At 35.9% G+C, this 20,748-nt stretch overlaps 1 protein-coding gene across 5 annotated transcripts in view; it reads left to right on the top strand.

Annotated features, from left to right (window-relative positions):
- ARHGAP24 (Rho GTPase activating protein 24) overlaps positions 1–20,748 on the top strand; it is a 514,188-nt gene that overhangs the window by 383,928 nt on the left and 109,512 nt on the right. The window contains exon 1 of one of the 5 annotated variants that reach the window (XM_054553503.2): positions 14,289–14,471. The exons of the other annotated variants lie outside the window; for them this stretch is intronic. Coding sequence (XP_054409478.1) covers positions 14,441–14,471 — 31 coding nt within the window. The 5' untranslated portion in view covers positions 14,289–14,440. Of the gene's footprint in view, positions 1–14,288; positions 14,472–20,748 lie in introns of those variants that run through there. 5 annotated transcript variants of the gene reach the window in all.

Raw genomic sequence — 20,748 nt, forward strand, 5'->3', positions numbered from 1 at the left:
CTCCAGGAGGAAGTGGGAGGTTGGGAATGGTTGTTGATGCATCCAGCCCTCAGTGTCTGTCACTCTAAGAATAACATACTCCTATGCAATTTTTCTCACTCTTGGCAGGGGACTGTGATTTTTGAAGACTTGAATTAGCTCTGACTCTTAGGCATTGTTACAAGATGATGCTTCCAGCATTTGACTGATGTCTTCTATGATCATCTAACTCTCCCTAAATTACTACAGCCCTGTTTGGAAGGGGTGGGGGAGGGGGGAACCATTAAGCTGGACAATTCACTGAAAGTTTCACTATTTTGACACCTATCTGATGAACAGAATAAGGGAGGACATTTTTTTTTCACACCAAATTGGAGCAAAGGAATAGCTTTCATTTTCCCATAAATTTCCTGAATCATTTTGTTTTTCTTTTATAGATTAACAAAATCATCTTGTTAAAGGCACTGATTATATTGAACATGTGTGTTAACTCTGTTTTCTGAAGCAAAGTTGAGGCATAGATCAGAGAAATAGGAAATTGCATTAAAGTTCCAGGGCACCCTGTTTAATTAGAATTCTTCAGAACAGCCCTGGAGTTCAGCTTATTATACATATGGCTTGAAGGTGAGGAGCTTGGGCTATGCATCCACACTGCCTCAATTTTAATCCCTACCCTACCAGTACTGTAACTTTGTGCCTTTGACTAGTGTCTCAACATTTCTGTACCTTAATTTCATCATCTGTATAATGGGCCTGACAATAATAGTAGCTACCTAAGATATTGTGTGGATTAATTGAGTTAATGCATGTAAAGCTTTTTTAAAAACTGCCTGACACATAGAAAGCACTTAATAAATTTGAGCTATTATTATCATTAGCAGTTATGTCAGTATCTCAGAAGAACAATAAAAGGGCTCTATTTATATTATCATATACTATATATAATTGATATTTTTTCTCTTTTCCTAAACTTAAATGTTGCCAACCAATTGTGTCTAGAAATATGAAAACACCTCCTGTCCTATTGTTAATTCTTTTCACATGTACATGTCTATATTTTCTTTCAAAGATGAAATGTAAGTAGCAGAACTCATTCATTAGATATGGCTGTAAAGCAGATGAACCTCAGTTGTTAATTTTGCTTTACAGGAAGAAATGTAAGCTCAGTGTACTCTGCTGACCTTTCATCGCTTATCTGCAAAAGCTCTGATTTGTGTACCTGGCTGTGTATGACAGCTTTATGGTACATGTTGTCTCAACATTTATATGAGTTAACCTTTTCAGCATTCAATTCCATTAGTTAGTGGAGGCCCTTCTTTTCTACTAACTCATCTGTTTGGGGTGATATGAACATATGAGTGGTTGGAGATTCAGGTGTTTTTTATATGGGGATAGTTATCTATAGATCTTACCTAGTGTTCTGAGTATATATATAAAACCCACTTTTGCTGTATAATAATATTTAATTATTGAATAAGGGTTGTAGGTTTCTTTCCTTTGATATTAGATGTGTATAGAGGAAAGAATGTTCAGAAATATCCAGAAGGAGAGGTTGGGATAGGCAAGGAAAGAATAATACCTCCTTTGTTTTACAAGTGGCAGTGTACTCTGTTTTAGTGTTTACTGTTTCATGAGTTTACTTCAAGTTTCCTTGTGCCAAATATTACCTCTAAATGGTACAATTGTATTTCTGTTTGCTGACCAGGGTGATGTTGAAATAAGAGGAGGAATTATCAAATAGATATGAGATTAGTCTTATTATTCCCATTTATTCTCTCTTTTGAATAAAGGTCTCTTAATTCCTGGTGGGGAGAAAGGGTATTGATTTTCTCATCTGTTGTAAGGGATGTGTATAATTCTATTATACAGTCTTAGGGTTTAACCCCTACAATTGTTTTACATTACTCTCTAGGGGTAGGAGGGCTTTAGGTTTTGAAGGACCTAAAGTTAATATAATTTAGGAGTCTTATTTAGGAGAAATAATACAAAATTATGAATAAAAAATCAACTACTGCTTTAGGATAAAGAAGAATTTCACAACAAATTAATAATTTATGAAAGCTGGCAAATACAAACATCAAAAAGATCCAGAAATATAACAATTTGTTATTTATAAAAAATACACCTTCTTTTCTACCTTAGTTGATTCCATACTTGTTGATCAACTCTTTCTTTGACAACTGTTTTGTAACATCACTTTCTACAGAAAGAATGAAAAGGTAAATCAGCCTTTCCTTGAACTACATACACATATTCCACGAAAACTAAGCTAACTGTATACCTAATACAACTTCCCCTTATTTGGATACCAAAATGCCACAGCCTCTCTTGCTTACCTGACCCAGGGGAAAGTGTGATGGTTGGTAAATTGGAATGGAAAGAGGGTTCTTAATAGACTGTGGCCTAAATGTATGACCACATGAGCACATTGATGTAGCCCCTGCAGAACCTTGGAAGAGGCCCATGCAACTGAGGGGCCTTGAAGCTTAAGCTCCATTTGTTTCATAATTAATTCTCCTCTCAGGGACAAGGCAGTGATGGCACATTGATCCATCCTCCCACCAAGAAAGAAACATATTATACTATCTATGGGTTATATTATCTCTCGAAGACCTCTAGTTATTGGATGACATTAATATGCTAAGATAAGTTTAAGAAAAAATGGTTTTCATTTAAAAAGAATAACTATTGCCAATATTTTAAAACACTTATTTGCCTTTAAACTAGAGATTTAACCAAGATCTAGTGTGCACCATATATTAAGTCTCACTTATCAATGTACCCACAGTAAGAACTATAAAAATATTCGTGAATTATTTACTCAAAATTTCAAACAGGCTGAATGCATGTTTGTTTTCATCTAGCAAGTTACATTTTGATTACAGCCTAGTGACCTTGGACTTACGAAACTTTTTATCTTTCACAAATGCAATTGCATTTCATTAAGTCTTATATCTTATATTTACATTAGGGAGACCAAATCAATCAACGCATTGATATAGAAATAGAAATCACTGAGTTTTAAAACACTTTTTTTTTTTTAATGGAGACAAAGTCTCACTCTGTCCCCCAGGCTGGAGTGCAGTGGCATGATCTTGGCTCACTGCAACCTCTGTCTCCCTGATTCAAGCAATTCTCCTGCCTCAGCCTCCTGAGTAGCTGGGATTACAGACGCCCACCACCATGCCCAGCTAACTTTTGTATTTTAGTAGAGACGGGGTTTCACCATGTTGGCCAGGCTTGTCTCAAACTCCTAACCTCAGGTGAGCCATGCACCTCAGCCTCCCAAAATGCTGGGATTATAGGCATGAGCCACTGCACCCGGCATTTGTTTTTTTTTTTTTTTTTTTTGACAGGGTCTCACCATGTCACAAAATTTGGAGTACAGTGGCACAATCTCGGCTCATTGCAACCTCTGCCTCCCAGGTTCAAGCAATTCTTACACCTCAGCCACCCAAATAGCTGGGATTACAAGCATACGCCACCACGCCCGGCTAACTTTTGTATTTTTTTGTAGAGATGGGGTCTCGCCATGTTGCCCAGGCTGGTCTCGAACTCCTGAGCTCAAAGCAATCCACCCGCCTCAGCCTCCCTAAGTGCTGGGATTACAGGCGTGAACCACTGCACCCAGCAAAACATTTCTTCAACTAAAATGAATCCATTGCAATTGAACTATAAAGAAAAGAATAAACCATTAATGGCTTATTTTGATTGGGAAAGCATCATTAGCCATAAGATTGCTGACACTCTAGACTTTGAAGATTCCTGTCACTGGCATCAGTGTTAGATACAAAAAGGCTGCAGTGTGTGATTGTTAGCTATCCTCAACAGAAAGCCTACTCCTTACTGGCAGCATGAGGGAGTCCAGAATATGGACTTGCAAGTTAGAGCAGATTTCTAATTCGGGCCCAGCTACTTGCTAGCTGTGTTCATGTTGGGTGAATAAGGCAACTTTTTCTAGCTTTAGCTTCCTCTCTGTAAATGGGAATATGTACCTTGTAGGATAGCTGTAATGATAATTCAGAGAAATAAAGTACCTGACTCTCCTTCTGACACATTATGGCCACTTGATAAATGTAAATTTTCTTAATTTTTTCTTGCTTTTCTCCCTATTTCCTTTCCAAGTGAGCATGCATCTTTAGTCATAAATCAATTTTTGTCATTCAGTAAATACTGGGAATTATCTACTGTGTACCAGGGCTTTTGTGCAGTGCAGAGGATTTACAAGGCTGAGTAAGACATGGTGCTCCATAGCAGGAGCTCATACAGTAGTAGAGGCAGAACCATCTAGCTAGAGCATAATGTGATAAATGTTGCCACAGCTGTTCAGAATGTTCAGTATGGGCAACCCCATTCTTGTCTGCTGCATGACTGAGGTCTGTCTAGCTTTTCTTTCCAAGCATCCCATTTCAGGAGACATCATTTCATGCATTTCTATTTCAGTATACCCATCTTATGTTTCTGTTATGTGACATGTTGAGAGTTCCTCACTTTAATTCTCCACACTGAAGCTGATGTCTGCTTCTATTCTCTGCTCTCCACTCGGGATAATACAGATCAGAGTAGTGGCTTCAAAACATTTTTGATTGTGCTACCTCTGTATGAACAAAATAAAATTTGACGATGCAGTTAATTGTAAATATATTTGCTAATCTACTTTTATTAATGTATTTTTCATTATAGAAAAACATAATTTTTAAGGTTGGATGATTAAATTAGGCACTTCTGCTGTTACACTATATATGGATTCCTTTTAAAAAAATCTGTATCTCACAAAGTGGCCTAATAAAAATATTGAGGCTTAGGTTTTCCCATAGAATAAATTAAAAATCACCCAAAACCTAGAGCAGTTTAAAAACAGAACACAAACAAGAATGATAACAATCTATACAAATATTGGAAGCACAGTGAAATCTTAGTGGGCATTGTCACCTAGCATAACCATCAGTCAGTCCTTCGCAGCTTTGAATCTTGGGCTCATACATTCCCCTTTGAGATGGAGGTCTCAAAGAGTACTTGCTTCTAATCAATACCATTTTCATCAAAAGTAAGAGAATCTTATTCCAGCTGTAGACTTCCGCATTAATCCATTGTTTTAAATGAGAGGGGATGTGTCTTTGCAGTTTCTAGAACTGCACTTGCAGCTTAACCTGTTGAAAAGCTGAGCAGTTCTTAAAATTCCTTAATAAGCCACTACTGGAAAAAGGCACTTCTATAGATTTTCAGGTTCATTCTTAAGGTTTTCAAATATTACTAAGGCTTTCTCTTTGATTGTGAGAAAGCTCTTCCCTGATTGCTTCAAAACGTTAGTATTCTGGGGAAAGTCATGTGAATAACTGCTATATCATATTGATATCATTCCCCTGTTTAACAATTACAAGGTGAGGAAGTTCATGCCTAAGAAACATGTAGCAGAAGATATTGTATTTAAAAAAATAATAATTGTATTTGTGAATAATAGAAAGAGCCTTAATAAGCCTTCATATATAAAAATATACATTATATATATATTTTTTTTGGTTGGAAGGGGAGAACAAGATACAGAATATCCCTCTGTCGTCCAGGCTGGAGTGCAATGGCACAATCTCAGCTCAGTGCAACCTATGCATCCCGGGTTCAAGCAATTCTCCTGCCTCAGCCTCCCAAGTAGCTGAGACTACAGGCATGCGCCACCATGCCCGGCTAATTTTTGTATTTTTAGTAGAGACGGGGTTTCACTATGTTGGCCAGGCTGGTCTCGAACTTCTGACCTCAGGTGATCCACCAGCTTCGGCCTCCCAAAGTGCTGGGATTACAGGCTTGAGCCACTGCACTCAGCTGGAATAAATATATTTAATGCATGGCATTATTTTTCAAAATCTTTTATAAAAGCAATTATTTTGGTGACCATTAAAATGGAGATAAGCTATCTCACAAAGGCAGAATATACAAGCTATACAATGTACACACACTCAGGGCAATGTCTATCAACAAAACCAGCCCCTATCCATATTTGTTTCAAATAAGCTTGTTATATTTTCAGTTTTGGCTTACTTCTTGTCAGACCTGATTAGAATGTTTATCTTGTAATTTACCTAATGGGACTGGCTTGTGCTTGAATTGTCAGCATTGTCTTTAATCTTTAGTTTGTTGGAAGGAAACTTGACGCCATCTGTCCATTTTGTGAGGGCTAGTTTCTTAAAATTGAATGCTATAACCCGTTACTGAGCCAGCTGCCCATAAACTGCAATATATCCAATAAGCCCAAAGTTCAAATACAACTGTAAGATCTCTGCTCTCAATCCCTTTACCTTATGAAACTCCTCCTCTTCCCTCAAGGGTCTCTGTCCTCAGTAAGCAAGACTTGACCATCTGACATATGCACTAAGTTTAGGTGTCAAGGTCAATCACATTTTAAACATTAATAATATTAGATATCTTTCTTATCTTCTATAAAAAATAACATAAAATCAAGATATAATACTTTCTTCTGGCACCCATTGGCTCTTAGCCTCTCTGATGGGCACATAAAGACCATGGGCTCTAAATGTGATGGAGCACGCATAACATCAGTGGTACTGACCATCAACCAGCATGTAAGGCCTCCCAATTAATGTTCTTGTTTTACCACTTCATAATAAGCATGGTTTATAGACGTTCTTCTGGCACTACTTTAAAAAACAGCTGCACGTTTGCAGGTGGTCTGACTGTACCATTATTCATTGGACTTTCCGTTTTATGTATTTAAAAAAACAGACTGAAGCTGACCTGTTTTTGATATTGACATACTTTTTAAACTACTACATTATCATTAGGTTCAGTTTTCATGTAAATCGTCAGTTATAGATGTTATTTATTCCAGTTAGAGCCATCTCTATCTCTGTGTATCTATCTAGCTATCATCTATCTTTTTGTTTTCTTATAACTGTGTTACAAAATGGGGTAGCTCTTTAAAAATGTTTTTAGTCTTTTGTATTCTATTAGCCTGAGGTAGTTTTTTGTTGTTGTTTTGTTCAATTTTCATTCACATTGTGTGTATTTTATTCAATGCAGGGTAGTATCGGAAAGCAAAAATGAATAATGGGTAGTTATTTATTTTGAAACATTACATTGAAATAGCAATTTAAGAATATAATAGCACAACACTGGATGCAGCAGCTCACGCCTGTAATCACGGTACTTTGGGAGGCCCAGGCAAGTGGATTGTTTGGGCCCAGGAGTTTGAGACCAGCCTGGGCAGCACTGCAAAACCCCATCTCTACAAAAACTACAAAAGTTAGCTGGGTGCAGCGACACACACTTGCAGTCCCAGCTACTCAGGAGGCTGAGGTGGGAGGATCTTTTGAGCCCAGGTGTTCAAGGTTGCAGTGAGCCGTAATCACACCACTGCACTCCAGCCTGGGCAACAGAGCAAGACACCACTGCACTCCAGCCTGGGCAACAGAGCAAGACACCATTGCACTCCAGCCTGGGCAACAGGGCAAGACACCACTGCACTCCAGCCTGGGCAACAGAGCAAGACACTGTCTTAATTTAAAAAAAAAAAAAAAAAGAAGAAGAAGAATATAGTAGCACTTTTCAGCGTATCTAAAATATAGTGAATTTAACTAGAGACAAACTATTCTAAAAGTTTTGTGTTTAATAAAGACCTATGCTAGTATTTCATAAACTGTTTAAGAAAACCTAACTAAACTTGCCCCATCATTCAGAATTTAATTCATTTATGTTTACTACTTAAAAAAATCTTTGGGTCCATAATTGTGAAACAAGATAATATACAAAATATGCAATTCTGGGAATTGATAATCACATTATTAATATCAGCTTAATGCATACCTCAGGGTTTTATATTCTTTAGTTGATATTAAAATGGTTTAAGAAGTAGACCTACTTTTGTAGTTACTTAAAATGGAACATCAAATACTTTCATAATGAAAGAAATAATACCTTTATCTTCATAATATCTAACTGAATTATTCCTGTATCTAATAAGTCTATTTCAAGTGATTTCAACTACTAACATAAGCTTATTTTATTCCTTTTAATGTCTAATTATGCATAGATAGGTAGATAGAAAAACAGAGAGATAGATTAGATGATAGATGATGATGATAGATAGATAGATATGTATATGTGTTTTTGATTATGTAGATTTTTTTAAAGATCAATTTGAATTATTGTGAGTTGACAGTAGAATATAATGCAAGAGAATGTTGTGAATACCCCCTAATGAAGATTTCAGCAAAGCTATGTATCCAATTATTTTCAGAAATGTAGCCACTACAGTAGTGCAGTTCACATTTGTGTATACTATGGAACGTCTAGCCAGCCAATTTTTAATGTTACAATTAATGTCAATTGTTATTGGTTCCATCATCTTTTGGGATACAGAAGAAGAATTTGTTAAGACCCCTGTTGATAAACAATAATAATTTAGCATTAATTAATAGATGAAAGTCAATCCAAGCTCAAATAACATTTTCGGCCAATCTTGAAGTGACATTAAATTATATATATATAATTCTACATTCATAGCTTTTATATCATATCTTGGAATAAGATACATAGACCTTGACATTTCTGATCTTGCATAATCCATTTGTTTCTATATAAAAGTCCCCAAAGTATTTGTTATCATAGAGGATCTTGCTATTCTCGAAGCTCCTCCAGTTATGTCCATTAAGAGATTAATAGAACAGCAATTGTTAAGTTTGTCTTCTCTCTGCAATATAACATTTATCTTACATTATGATCATTTTCTTCACAACCTTGAATTTTTCTCTTTTGGCCAAGCTTTGTGATTTAAATGTCACCTTTGTGAAAGCTTTGAAGGAATTGTATAAAAAGTGGAATGAAAAATTGACACGGGAGTCAATCTCCACTGAGCAATTCAACCAAGTACACTACAAAACATTTCAATGACTGTGGAAATGTTACAAACGATGGCTGCTGAAGAAGGGAGTTGAAATTTTGTTTTGAGAATGAACATCAATAAATAGAAGACTTCTATATATTTCACAGGAACATACTATATGAATTAATCCAGAAATTGTTTTATTTGGCTTTTTTTGCATGAAATTTCAACATCATGATCTTGTTCTATGCAGTTTTAGTCAGCAAAATTGTGTTCCATGAACATATCAGTTATATTACATGAATAATGGAAATCACTCTGGTGATTTTTTGCATTAAATAAAAGGTGAGACAGTTTATTTCTGTACAACACATTAAGTATCTTTATATGTCCTGGAGATTTACTATGATCACCATCTCGCTGCTCTGTGTAAATGTAAAAAGTGATAATGACTTAGAAAAACTGTTACTTTACAGATCAAATTAGATGAATTATGCTTTTTTATCTTGTGAATCTGAATCATGCAAAATAAAATATTTTCAAATATAAATATTAATTATGATTGTAATAGCAATTTTTTAAATGACATAAAACAGTATTTGTGCTAAGGATATTAACCAAAATTGCAGAAGATCATAAATAATTAAATAATTTGTTATGACAGCAAGTTTATGCACTAGTCCTCCCTTCTCTGTGGAGGATACCTTTTAAACCCCCAGAAACTGCATTTAATACTAAGCCCTACATATCAGTGATCCTCAGCCTTTTTGGCACCAGGGACCAGTGCCTTGAATGGAAGACAGTTTTTTCATAGACTGGGGGGAGCGGCGGGGCGGGGGTGCGGAACAGCTTCCGAGGCATTAGATTCTCATAAGGAGCAGGCAACCTGGATTCCTCCCATGCGTAGTTCACAATAGGGTTTACACTCCTATGAGAATCTAATGCTGTGGTAATGCTCGCTGGCCTGCTGTGCAACCTGGTTCCTAACAGGCATGGATCAGTACCAGGAGGTTGGATAAGGACCCCCGATATACATACTGTTTTTTCCTATACATACATACCTATGATAGAGTTTGATTTATAAATTAGGCACAGTAGCAGATTAACAATAAATGATAATAAAATAGAACAATTATAATAATATACTGTAATAAAAGTTATGTGAATGTGATCTCTCTTTTAAAATATCTTATTGCACTGTATTCACTCTTATGATGTAAGATGATACAGTGCCTACATGATAAGATGAAGTGAGGTGAATGGCACAGGCATTACAACATAGCTTTAGGCTACTATTGACCTTCTATATTCCTGAGTCTGTGTAACCATCCCTTACTTGCAGTAAGCTTCTGGGTGTCACTTGTTTCAGGGGATCCCTTGCTGGTATCTTCCTGTGGGCTCAAAGCTTTCTGGTTGCAGTCTTCCACCCACACATTTAATGGCTTTTCCGCCTTAACTAAGCATTTATCATGAATGCATAACTTTTTTTTTTTTTTTTTTTTTTGTGACGGAGTCTCGCTCTGTCGCCCAGGCTGGAGTGCGGTGGTGCGACCTCTGCTCACTGCAAGCTTCGCCTCCCGGGTTCAAGCCATTCTCCTGCTTCAGCCTCCCGAGTAGCTGGGACTACAGGCGCTCGCCACCATGCCCGGCTAATTTTTTGTATTTTTTAGTAGAGACGGGGTTTCACCGTGTTAGCCAGGATGGTCTCGATCTCCTGACCTCATGATCTGCCCGCCTCGGCCTCCCAAAGTGCTGCGATTACAGGAATGCATAACTTTTTAATGTGGCCTTAACCTTTGCAGTTTGAGGTACAATGCAAAACTAGCACAGACTTCTTTTTCCTTCTTCACAAATTCACAGGTGGAAGACTCATTCTTACTGTAGATGTTAGCAACCTCCGCATACCTTTTATTTTCTTTCCTTACTAAGTCATGAATGTTCACGTATTCACCTAAAGATTTATGGCTTCTTTTTGGCATATCCGAATTGCCAGCATCACTACTCTTGCAGTTTGGGGCCATTATTAAGTAAAATAAGGGTTACTTGAACACAGGCACTGTGATACTGCAACAATCTATCTGCTAACCAAGATGCCTACTAAGTGACAGACAGGCAGGTAGTGTATACAGCATGGATACACTGGACAAAAGGATGAGTCACACCCTTTTGATGGAGCAAGACAGCACGATTTCATCATGCTACTTAGAACAGTGGCAATTTAAAACTGATGAATTATTTACTTGTGGAATTTTTCATTTAATATTTTCATACCATGGTGGGTAAAGGGGGACTACTGTATGTGTGTAATTTATTTTATAATCATTAACATTGCCAAGATGTATATTCATTATTTTTTAAAAAGATACAGTTGAGGAAGGATAGATTGTACAAGGTTTTTTTTTTTTAATTTTTTAACATGATTTAATCTAATCTGGAGTAAATTTTCGTTCATCTCCTCAAGTCCACATCATTTCACAGACGGTGATTTCAAAGAATTGTAAATTTGGTCAGTTCTAACTCTGCAAGTTAGCGATGCTTGTCATGCTTTCAAATTGTGAAGCATGTTTTTGTTATCTGGGGAAACCAACCCACAGAGCTGGATGTCCTAAGCATGCTGAGATTGTTTGCACCTCCAGATTCCAGTTTTCTACTGGAAACGCTCCCCTCAGGTTTGTGACACAGATAATACACATAAGAACCAACATTTGCTGCAGCTCCTGTTCCCTTTGGTCCCTGCTTTAGTGGATTTTACATTTTAGTGAAGAGAACAGAAAATTAATTAATGTTTAATGACAGTGCTATGAATAAAATAAATTGGATATTATTTATAGGGAATAATAAACATGGGCAATGGCTTCTAGTAACTCATCCGATAATGTTACCTATGTTTATTGAATTTTTATATTCCATAGTCATTGATCATTTAGTGAAGGAAAATGCCCAAAGAAACCTTTTATATATTGAAATTTGGAATTTGATGGGGGAAACAAAAATCAGAAGATCCAATTTCAGGGATTGTATTCAGTGAAGTTCTTAGTTAAGAATTCTTACTAGACTGTCTTTCCAACCCTATGGTTGGGTTAAAATAAAGAAGCCATAGGCTTCAGAACTAGATATATTTGAGTTCCAAATCTGGTCAATTACATGTTAGGTATGTGAACTTGGGGAAAACATTAAGTTTGTTGATTCTCAGTTTCCTCTTCTTTAAAATTTGCGGATATTAGCAGTATCATATGGTTATGAGGAGAATTAGATGACATAACATATGCAAAGTTTTTGTCTCTAGTGGGTACTTAATCAATGGCATTTTTCTTCCTTTTTCCATTCTATGACTCTAGAATGGAAAAAGTTCATTCTAGAACCCCCTGATAATTAAGATGATATCATTAGAAATTAGGAAATCTGACTTCCAGCTCTGCTATTAGCCTGTTCCCGGAACTTGGCCAGTTCATTAAACCCTTTTTGTTCCCTAGTTTTTGGTTTACAAAATGAGGAGCATGGGCACAATAAGCTTCGTTGTTCCTCTATATTCTATTTTGTGTTCCAGCTGATGAACAGCTTAGAGAATCCATCAAGGTCCATGGTCCACGTGGCCAAGAGATTCAAGAAGCATTTAGCAAAGGTTTTCCAAAGGAGAATAGGGAGGTTCTCATAGGTGGCTAGAATGCAGCAACAGAGAATATAAAGGGACAATGCCGGTGTCAATGTATAACTATCTAAACTGCAGTGATTTGACTGAGATTTTAGAGTAAAACTAGAGTCACTAACAAGAACCAAACAGGACCTAAAGCAGAATTTGCCCAGAGCAGATTAGAGATGATAGTGTTGGGCAGAACACAACTTGGGACTGCTTAATACTCAATTTACTACACTGGAGCTACCATCTGGGAAAGGAAGAAAGAACTTGCTGGACTGACCCAGACTGTTGAAGAAAGGCATTGAGAATATTTAAATGGTCCCTATCCTGCATTTCAGTGGCGTGGGTCAAGCAAATCAGCAGGGATACTTCTGGGGAACAATGGGATTTAAAAGCAAGGCAGGGAGGGGAACTGTCACCTCTCCTCTTCCAAGGTTACCAGCAAGTAGGAAGGCTGGCAGAAGTTCACATATAATGAAGAATTTGTAAAGGATCACTAGAAATTTGCAAGAAGAGGAACTTCAAAAGATGGAAGGGACACCTGATTGAAAGGGCTTGTGATCAGAGTTTGTAGAGACAGGGAGAATGTTAATAGGTTTTTGTGGTTTTTAACCATGGCTAAATATTTGAATCAACTGAATCACCTGGGTTGCTTGTAAAATATTTTATGGAATGGTTCCTCTCCTTTCTTGATGATTCTGGTATGCGACTTAGGCTGAAAACGCACTATGGTAAGAGACTGTTCCAACTAGTAGGAATGCCAGGAGGAAAGACCCAAAGGCAATGAACTGACTTATTCAGGGACCAGAGAGTCATCCAGTTCTGCATGTGCAGGGGGTAGAGTACCTGTGCTGGGAGGTTACACTGGGAGAAGGAAAATAATACATCATTACATAAACAAAGAGGGCCAATGGCAAAGCCTTGACAAACTAGCTAAACTAGGAGAAAATGAAAAACCCAAGACAGTATGGGGTCTACGAGCCAAGGATGGTGAGAGTTTCTGGAGAAATGATATTGTTACATGGTGAAATATCCAAACACACAGACAGATGTTAGCAGAATGTAACACAAATTATGAAGCCATACAAACTTTATTTTTTCCTTCATTTGGGTCTTATATGATTATCAAGCAGAGTATAGCTGCTTGTTCTAGTTTCCTTGCATGTTGACCTATAATTTTTCATGCATGTTTAAGGAAAAGCACACTAGTCCTCAATTTCTTTATCTATAAAGTAGAGATTTAAACCAAGAACAACAACAAAAAAATCATCCACTTAAAACTCCCATAGTGTTTTGAGGGCAAGTGTGTGAAAGCTCTCTGTATAGAATCTGGTCTCACAAAAAGTAAAAAGCTCTTAAATCTTGTGCAAGAATATGTAAAGTTAAATTGTAATTGATGATAACACAAAACTTATTACCCATTTCATTAAATTAACACTCTCAACTGCTCCAATCATTAGTTAGTGAATTGGCAATTCCAGTTTATTTTATAGAGCCTATTTTTTCAAAGAATTTTTGCTCAAAGGTTCTCCAACAAATCTCTTTTAGGCACTATGTGATCTTAGAAGATTCCAGTCCACTTAAACAAGATGCTGAAAAGTTAATGAGGGGAAGAAACTTTTTGCCTTCTTTGACTTTAAAGACCAATGGGACAGTAAACCACTTCAAAGCCTGTCTTTTAATCTTCTCATTGTTGAGCCCTTTGTTGTGAGGGGACAAGGGGGTGTGATTTTTATCCGTGTAATCAGTTTCTGTCAAGACTAGCTTTCTAAACATTTGTTAAGGGGGAGTTACAGAGGTATTATGCGTGGTCACTGGTCTATCACCCTTAGCTGATGAAGGAAGAGGTGAGTGTGAAGACAACAAGCCTCCATTCTGGGTTAGCTTTCCTCTGGGGTTCTATAAACTAATCTCCGTGCAACCCCTATCCCACTTCCTACAAACACTCCTATAATAAAGGAAGATTGAATCGGAAACTATCAAGTTGTGGAATGTTTGACTTTCTTCTAGAAAATATGGAAGGTAAATTCATTGATTTTTTTTCTCCTAGAAATATTTGGCAGCTTTGATAAAGAAATCTTGGGGTTGGAGTTGAGAGTGTTGAGTACAGAAATTGTTGCATCCACTAAAATTGTTATTTTAAAGTTTTATTATTTCAATTTACTGTCTGATCTGCTTCATCTACAAATTATAGGTATAAACATAGTCTCTAAAATGTGCCACCTTTTACACAGTTATATATGGTAAAAATGGGTTTGGAAAATTTTTAATGATGTAGGTCTTTTATGTCTGTCAAGAAATACAAAGAAACTGCAAGAGTGGTCTCAAGTTACCATGTAGAAGCAAATATGGAAAAAAGTTTTCTTATTGAAGGCATACATCCTTTCTTCAGTGTTTAGATTTATTCATTATTAGCTAATGTATTTTAGGAGGGCATTTTAGGATTTAGTTTCTTTTTGGTACATATTAGATTCATTATGCTTCCTTTATGTAAAGTTTAATATTTATACATGTGGTCTTGATTATAGTATTTTGAGTGTTATAGAACTCCCCTAGCCTTTTAGTTTTGTAATCCACATAGACAGCCTAATTTAGGCTTATATTTGCTTCTGGAAACTTGGTGTCTATTATACGTTTTAAAATGTATGTTTTTTAATTGTGCTTTTCAACTAAGGGCCAGTTTTACAAATTCTAATTCATAGTACATTATCTATAGAAACTCATGAATACCTATTAGCTGTTACCCAGTTTGGGGGTTTTATTAATTACCTCAGATAATAAAATTAGGTATTTTTAGAATCTTCAAGGTCGTCTTTTTGAAAGGTTATTAAGTGTCTCTGAAAGTTAAAAATTTTTAAGTATAACAAAACCATACTTGGATCATAGACTATATGTCTTAGACTTAAAATAATAATACCATGAACTTTTAATACCTATTTATATCTTTTAAAATTATTTCTAGTAAATTGGGAAAATAGTAGTTCTTGGAGTCCCATATATTTCCAAATATTTGATAATGGCTCATGTGTTAAATTACATGGAAAACTAAAATGGTATGTTGTTATGGCTAGTAGAATGGTCATTTCTCTTAACATCTGAGCTTTTTAATTTAATTGTTTAAAGCTAGAGTTAGATGTGGTAGATTATGTTGGTTGATACTTTATTTATTATCTTTTACAACTATGAGAGCAAAATTTTGGATTAGTCATGCACTTCCTAGAATAGGAATCCCGCACAGAGAAATTTTAAATGCAGTGTCATCATCAATTTCCTTGTTGCACCTGTCCAATGAAGATAAATGTTAATTAAAGTCACAACATTGCTATTCTAATGCTATAAAGAATTTTGAAACATCTCATGAAATTTCAAAACACCTTGAAGGAATTGTATCCAGATTTGTCTTTAATTTGGAAATGACTGAACTCAGAAGTAATTCATTATCTGAGGGCCCAAGATAATCTTTAACAAACCATGTGTTTAGCAAAAGTTTAATGATTGTCAATGACCATTATCTGACAACATAATTTATTTACTGTAATATGATAAACTTCACAAGACAATTATATAATCATACAACAACGTTACCACGTGAAATACAAAATGTGAGTTGGGTTACTTACCTGATTTAAGTGCAACAGTGAGCTGCCCCATGGGTAGAGTATACTTTTCATTTTCAGTTATCACCCTGCCTCCAGATTAACATTCTCATGTCATGTAAAGGTGAGCACTTAATAGATGAAGAATTAGTGCACCAGAAGGTGGTCCTGAAAGTACTAAGCCTTATCATCATAGACCAGGCTTGTGTGTTGCTTATGGAATCACTGCTAAAATAAACACTTGAGTTGAGGCCACCCAAACTTACTGAGAGAAAGGGAATGATAGTCATTTAGTGTTTATTTTCTAAATGGCACTTTAAAACTGATACATATCCCTAGAGCTTTGAAAGTATTAACTGAATAGCTTTTTTGCTTTCAAATAAGTGAATACATTAAACAATGAAATGATGTCATAAAGCATCCAAAATATCGATGCTAGATCATATCCATTTCCCCCTAAGATTTTCAAATAAAATAGTTTAAATTAACCCCTATACTCCACACTGATATGAAAATAATAACTCATTTATGTTTTGATACAAGACAGTGTTTAAACAAGGATGACTCACATGGGCAATGTATTTATTCTATGCATAGAATTTCTTGTTGGTCATTACAGAGACAATAAGAGATTTTATTATATATAAGCTGTTCAGCTTTTCTCTTGCCTTGATCTCATTATCAATCAGATAATGATTGCATTGACTAGCTTTGGTACCATTTTTAAGAGATTTACCTAAATAGTTACGATATGGCAAATGTAATTTTTGAAGTAACAAGAGCATACTCTGGTACCAATATTCAAGAAATATTTGTATCATCTATATATATGAAAAGGACTAGAAAAAGACAAAAGAATAAAAACTGATGTATTTACTGTCATGATGATTATTTAATAATTGTTTTTCATTAATATTGTCAAAGGTTTATGTAAGACATCATAATTTTAAAAGGAATCCTCTAACATTTAATTAAAAGATCCTTTACTGATTAGAGTATTAAAATCTATAATCCGAAGCCCTCAAAAGTTTCTTCTGATCCAAGGTTAATTAGTTATATTTAAAATATGTCTATTAAAAATTATTAATCAAATTTTGATAAAGTTTAATGACATCAAATGAAAATCTATCCTTAAAATAGTGGGTAAAAGAGCAAGAGACTGAGAAAGAGGTGGAACAAATATCTTCCTGCTCTATGGATTGGGAGACTGTCTCCAGAAACACCAGGACGTAACAATATAACCTGTGCCTATATGCTTATAGTTGTAAACATTTTGCACACTAAAACATGTAAAACATTACTTTAAGAACCTTTTGAAAAAAGACACCAAATTATTGTAACATAAAAATGTTTCTCCATGGAAGTTTCTCCTTTTACTTCTGTCATTACCTCTGTTATTTCAAGTTCCCAAAGCTGATGCTTAGGTGAATTTTGATCTGAAATACTAAAGAATCTAAAGATGCTCTGTTCTTATGTACTTATGTCATGTACCTATGACAAGTGAGGTCATAGGTGAGATACCTTTATCAAAATGTTTTTGTAATTGTTTACCTTTTTCCTTAATTGGCTATATTTTATCAAAAAGAAGTAGAAAACAAAATGTTTCTTACCATTTATGTTGTTGACAAATATCGAAGCTGGCATTTTCTGAAGACAGAACATCCTGGGTCATATATAAATCAATGTTTTCCCTGGATTACCTATGACTAGGAAAAATAAATCAATCTTACCTATGACCTCAGAAATTCAAATGGGGCCTCGTTTGAATTTCTTTGTCATGTTTTGGTAACTCTCAATTTAAGAAAATTCTATCTGTTCTGGGCGCGGTGGCTTACGCCTGTAATCCCAACATTTTGGGAGGCCAAGGCAGGTGGATCATGAGGTCAGGAGTTTGAGACCAGCCTGGCCAACATGGTGAAACCCCATTTCTACTAAAAATACAAAAATTAGCCGGACGTGGTGGCGCATGCTTGTAATCTGGCTACTTGGCAGGCTGATACAGGAAAATCGCTTGAACCCGGGAGGCAGAGGTTGCAGTGAGCCGAGATCACACCACTGCACTCCGGCCTGGGCAACAGAGCAAGACTTCCTCTCAAGAAAAAAAAAAAAGAAAGAAAGAAAATTCTATCTGTACAGGAGTGATGTTTATAAGCTTCAGACGCATTTTTATAGCATTGAGTTCATTGCTCTGAGCAGCAATTATTACATTAGTCAAAAAAGTTTAAACTCTGTTTTTTGTTTTTTTTTTAAATACTGAGGTATCTTTTTATTTACACCATCTCGGACACCAAATTGTTTTTCTTTTTTTAAAAAAATAGAAACTTTAGTTTTAAGTTCAGGGTTACATGTGCAGGTTTGTTACATAAGTAAACTTGTGTCATGGGGGGGTTGTTGTACAGATTACTTCATTAGCCAGTTATTAAGCCTCGTACCCACTACTTTTTTTTCCTGATCCTCTCCCTCTTCCTGCCCTCCACCCTCCAATAGGCCCCAGTGTGTGTTGTTCCACTCTACGTGTCCATGTGTTCTCATTATTTAGCTCCCACTTTATTTGGCTTTCTGTTCTTGTGTTAGTTTACTAAGGATAATGGCCTCCAGCTCCATTCATGTCCCTGCAAAGGACATGATCTTGTTCTTTTTTATGGCTTCATAGTTTTCCATAGTGTATATGTATCACATTTTCTTTATCTAGTCTATTATTTGATGGGCATTTAGCTTGATTCCATGTATTTGCTATTCTGTATAGTGTTGCAGTAAACATACACATGCATGTGTCTTTATAAAAGAATGATTTAAACTTATTGGGTATTTGTTTCAAGAGAATGAATATTCCATGCCATTTACCTAAGAAAATGCCAGATTTTTAATTAAACTAAGTGTAAATTCTATATGGACATGGGGTAAGTATAACAGGAGCTTAGCTTCCCATTCCTGCTGAGAAAATGTTTACATTGGTAATGTCCTGCAAGATAGAGAGACAGAATTCCTTATTTACTACATGTGTCACCTGTTAGTAAATGCAGATAAATTATAAATTTATAAGCTATCCTAATAAGTGAAATTGTAATTAATATTTACAGATTAAATAACGTATTTAGGGAGAAGTCTCAATAAACATGAGCTGTTATTATTTCATTTTTAGTGTAAGACCTCATGGAATTAAAGCAGAAATGAAATACCTTTTATTCTGTAGTCTATGAGGCTTAGTTTCATATAATAGTATACAAGGCGATTGTATATTTGAAATATCAGAAAACTTTCATATTCATACATCTTCTTTCCACGACTATTTAGCTGCTTATTTACTAATGTGTACAGAGCAAAATGGATGGAATGCCAGGGGAGAACTCCAACTATCTCACTGGTTAAAGTTCCAAACATTAATTCTCCCGAAATTCACACAGCAACTGAAATGGCCTCTTCTATAAATAATGCCCTGCTTCCTGGTACTTCTATCATTTACAGCTGATAGTAGCAAGAGCAACCACAGCACATTATTTCTTAATCCCCCCTAAATGCCTTATCTATACATAAATCCTCTGAGTCCTGGAAGAATTTTTTATTGACCCTCCAAGACTTTTATTGCCATCTCTTTCTTTTTTTATTGCCTTGTTTTCCTCCTCCTTCTATACCTAAATCCATGATCTGAAAAAGGAGTTACACTTTTCATTTTTTAGGTAATGGTGTATATATAGTTTCCTTCCCATCATGCTGTCAGGGTTGTAGGAAAGCAAAGATTCCCTGTTATGAAAAGTCAACCTAAGAAAATGAATCGCTGGACTGATGAAAGGTCTGTTGAGGACAATCAGCGCCTTTCCTCTTAGCTATCAGTTAACAATGACACCTAATCCTTAGCATTTACTCAGTGCAGAATAAAGATCGTTAACTATTTTATTACTAATACTTTCATCCCTGTAGACTTCCCAGCCCCCTGACTTTCTGTTCACTCTTCTCTTTATCTCTCTCTTCTTCCTTTTATCTTGGTCATCACACAAACCCTTACTGAGTTCCTATTGTGGCAGAATTTTTGCTAGTGGCTCAGGATACAAGGATGACTGCATCATTTTAAGAAACTAACAGCCTGGTAGGAGAGATAGATAAGCAAAGAATCATAATACTCTGTGAATATGGGTGGTGATGGAAGCGTGAACAAACATAACCACAAAGGGAAAAATCAATTCAGCCTGGCTAGTATCTTGAGGAAAACACCATAGAAAGTGCAAATCTCAACCTCGGTCTTTAAATTTGAATAGAAATTTTACAAGGAAATAAAGAGGTGTAGGAGGGAACATGTAAGTAAAATCATGTTCAGGCAGTGGCAGCTAGAATAGTCTATCTAGAAAATCAGGGTGAGAAATGAGTTTGGCTTTGATAATGGGAATGGAAATGTGTTAGAAGCTAGACTGTTAAGGGCTTTGCACACCACTGCAACTGGGGACTTTATCCTCTCTGAGGATGAATTGTTATCAAAGATTTTTAAGCAGAAAAGTTATTAAATTTAATCTATGACAATAGCAGATAAAATCTATTAAGGTGAGGACCTTGTTTCATTCACTTCTAAAGCCCTAAAACAGAGTGGGCACCAATAAGTATTCATTTAACAAGTGTCTGTAACTCTAGGGATCGCCTAAAATCAATGTAACAGTGAAATTGCTGAAGGACGATATCAGAGACGGGGTAACCATGAAAAGGTGGCTATAGTG

The sequence above is a fragment of the Pongo abelii genome, chromosome 3, assembly GCF_028885655.2.
Source record: "Pongo abelii isolate AG06213 chromosome 3, NHGRI_mPonAbe1-v2.0_pri, whole genome shotgun sequence".
Taxonomy (NCBI): Eukaryota; Metazoa; Chordata; class Mammalia; order Primates; family Hominidae; genus Pongo; species Pongo abelii.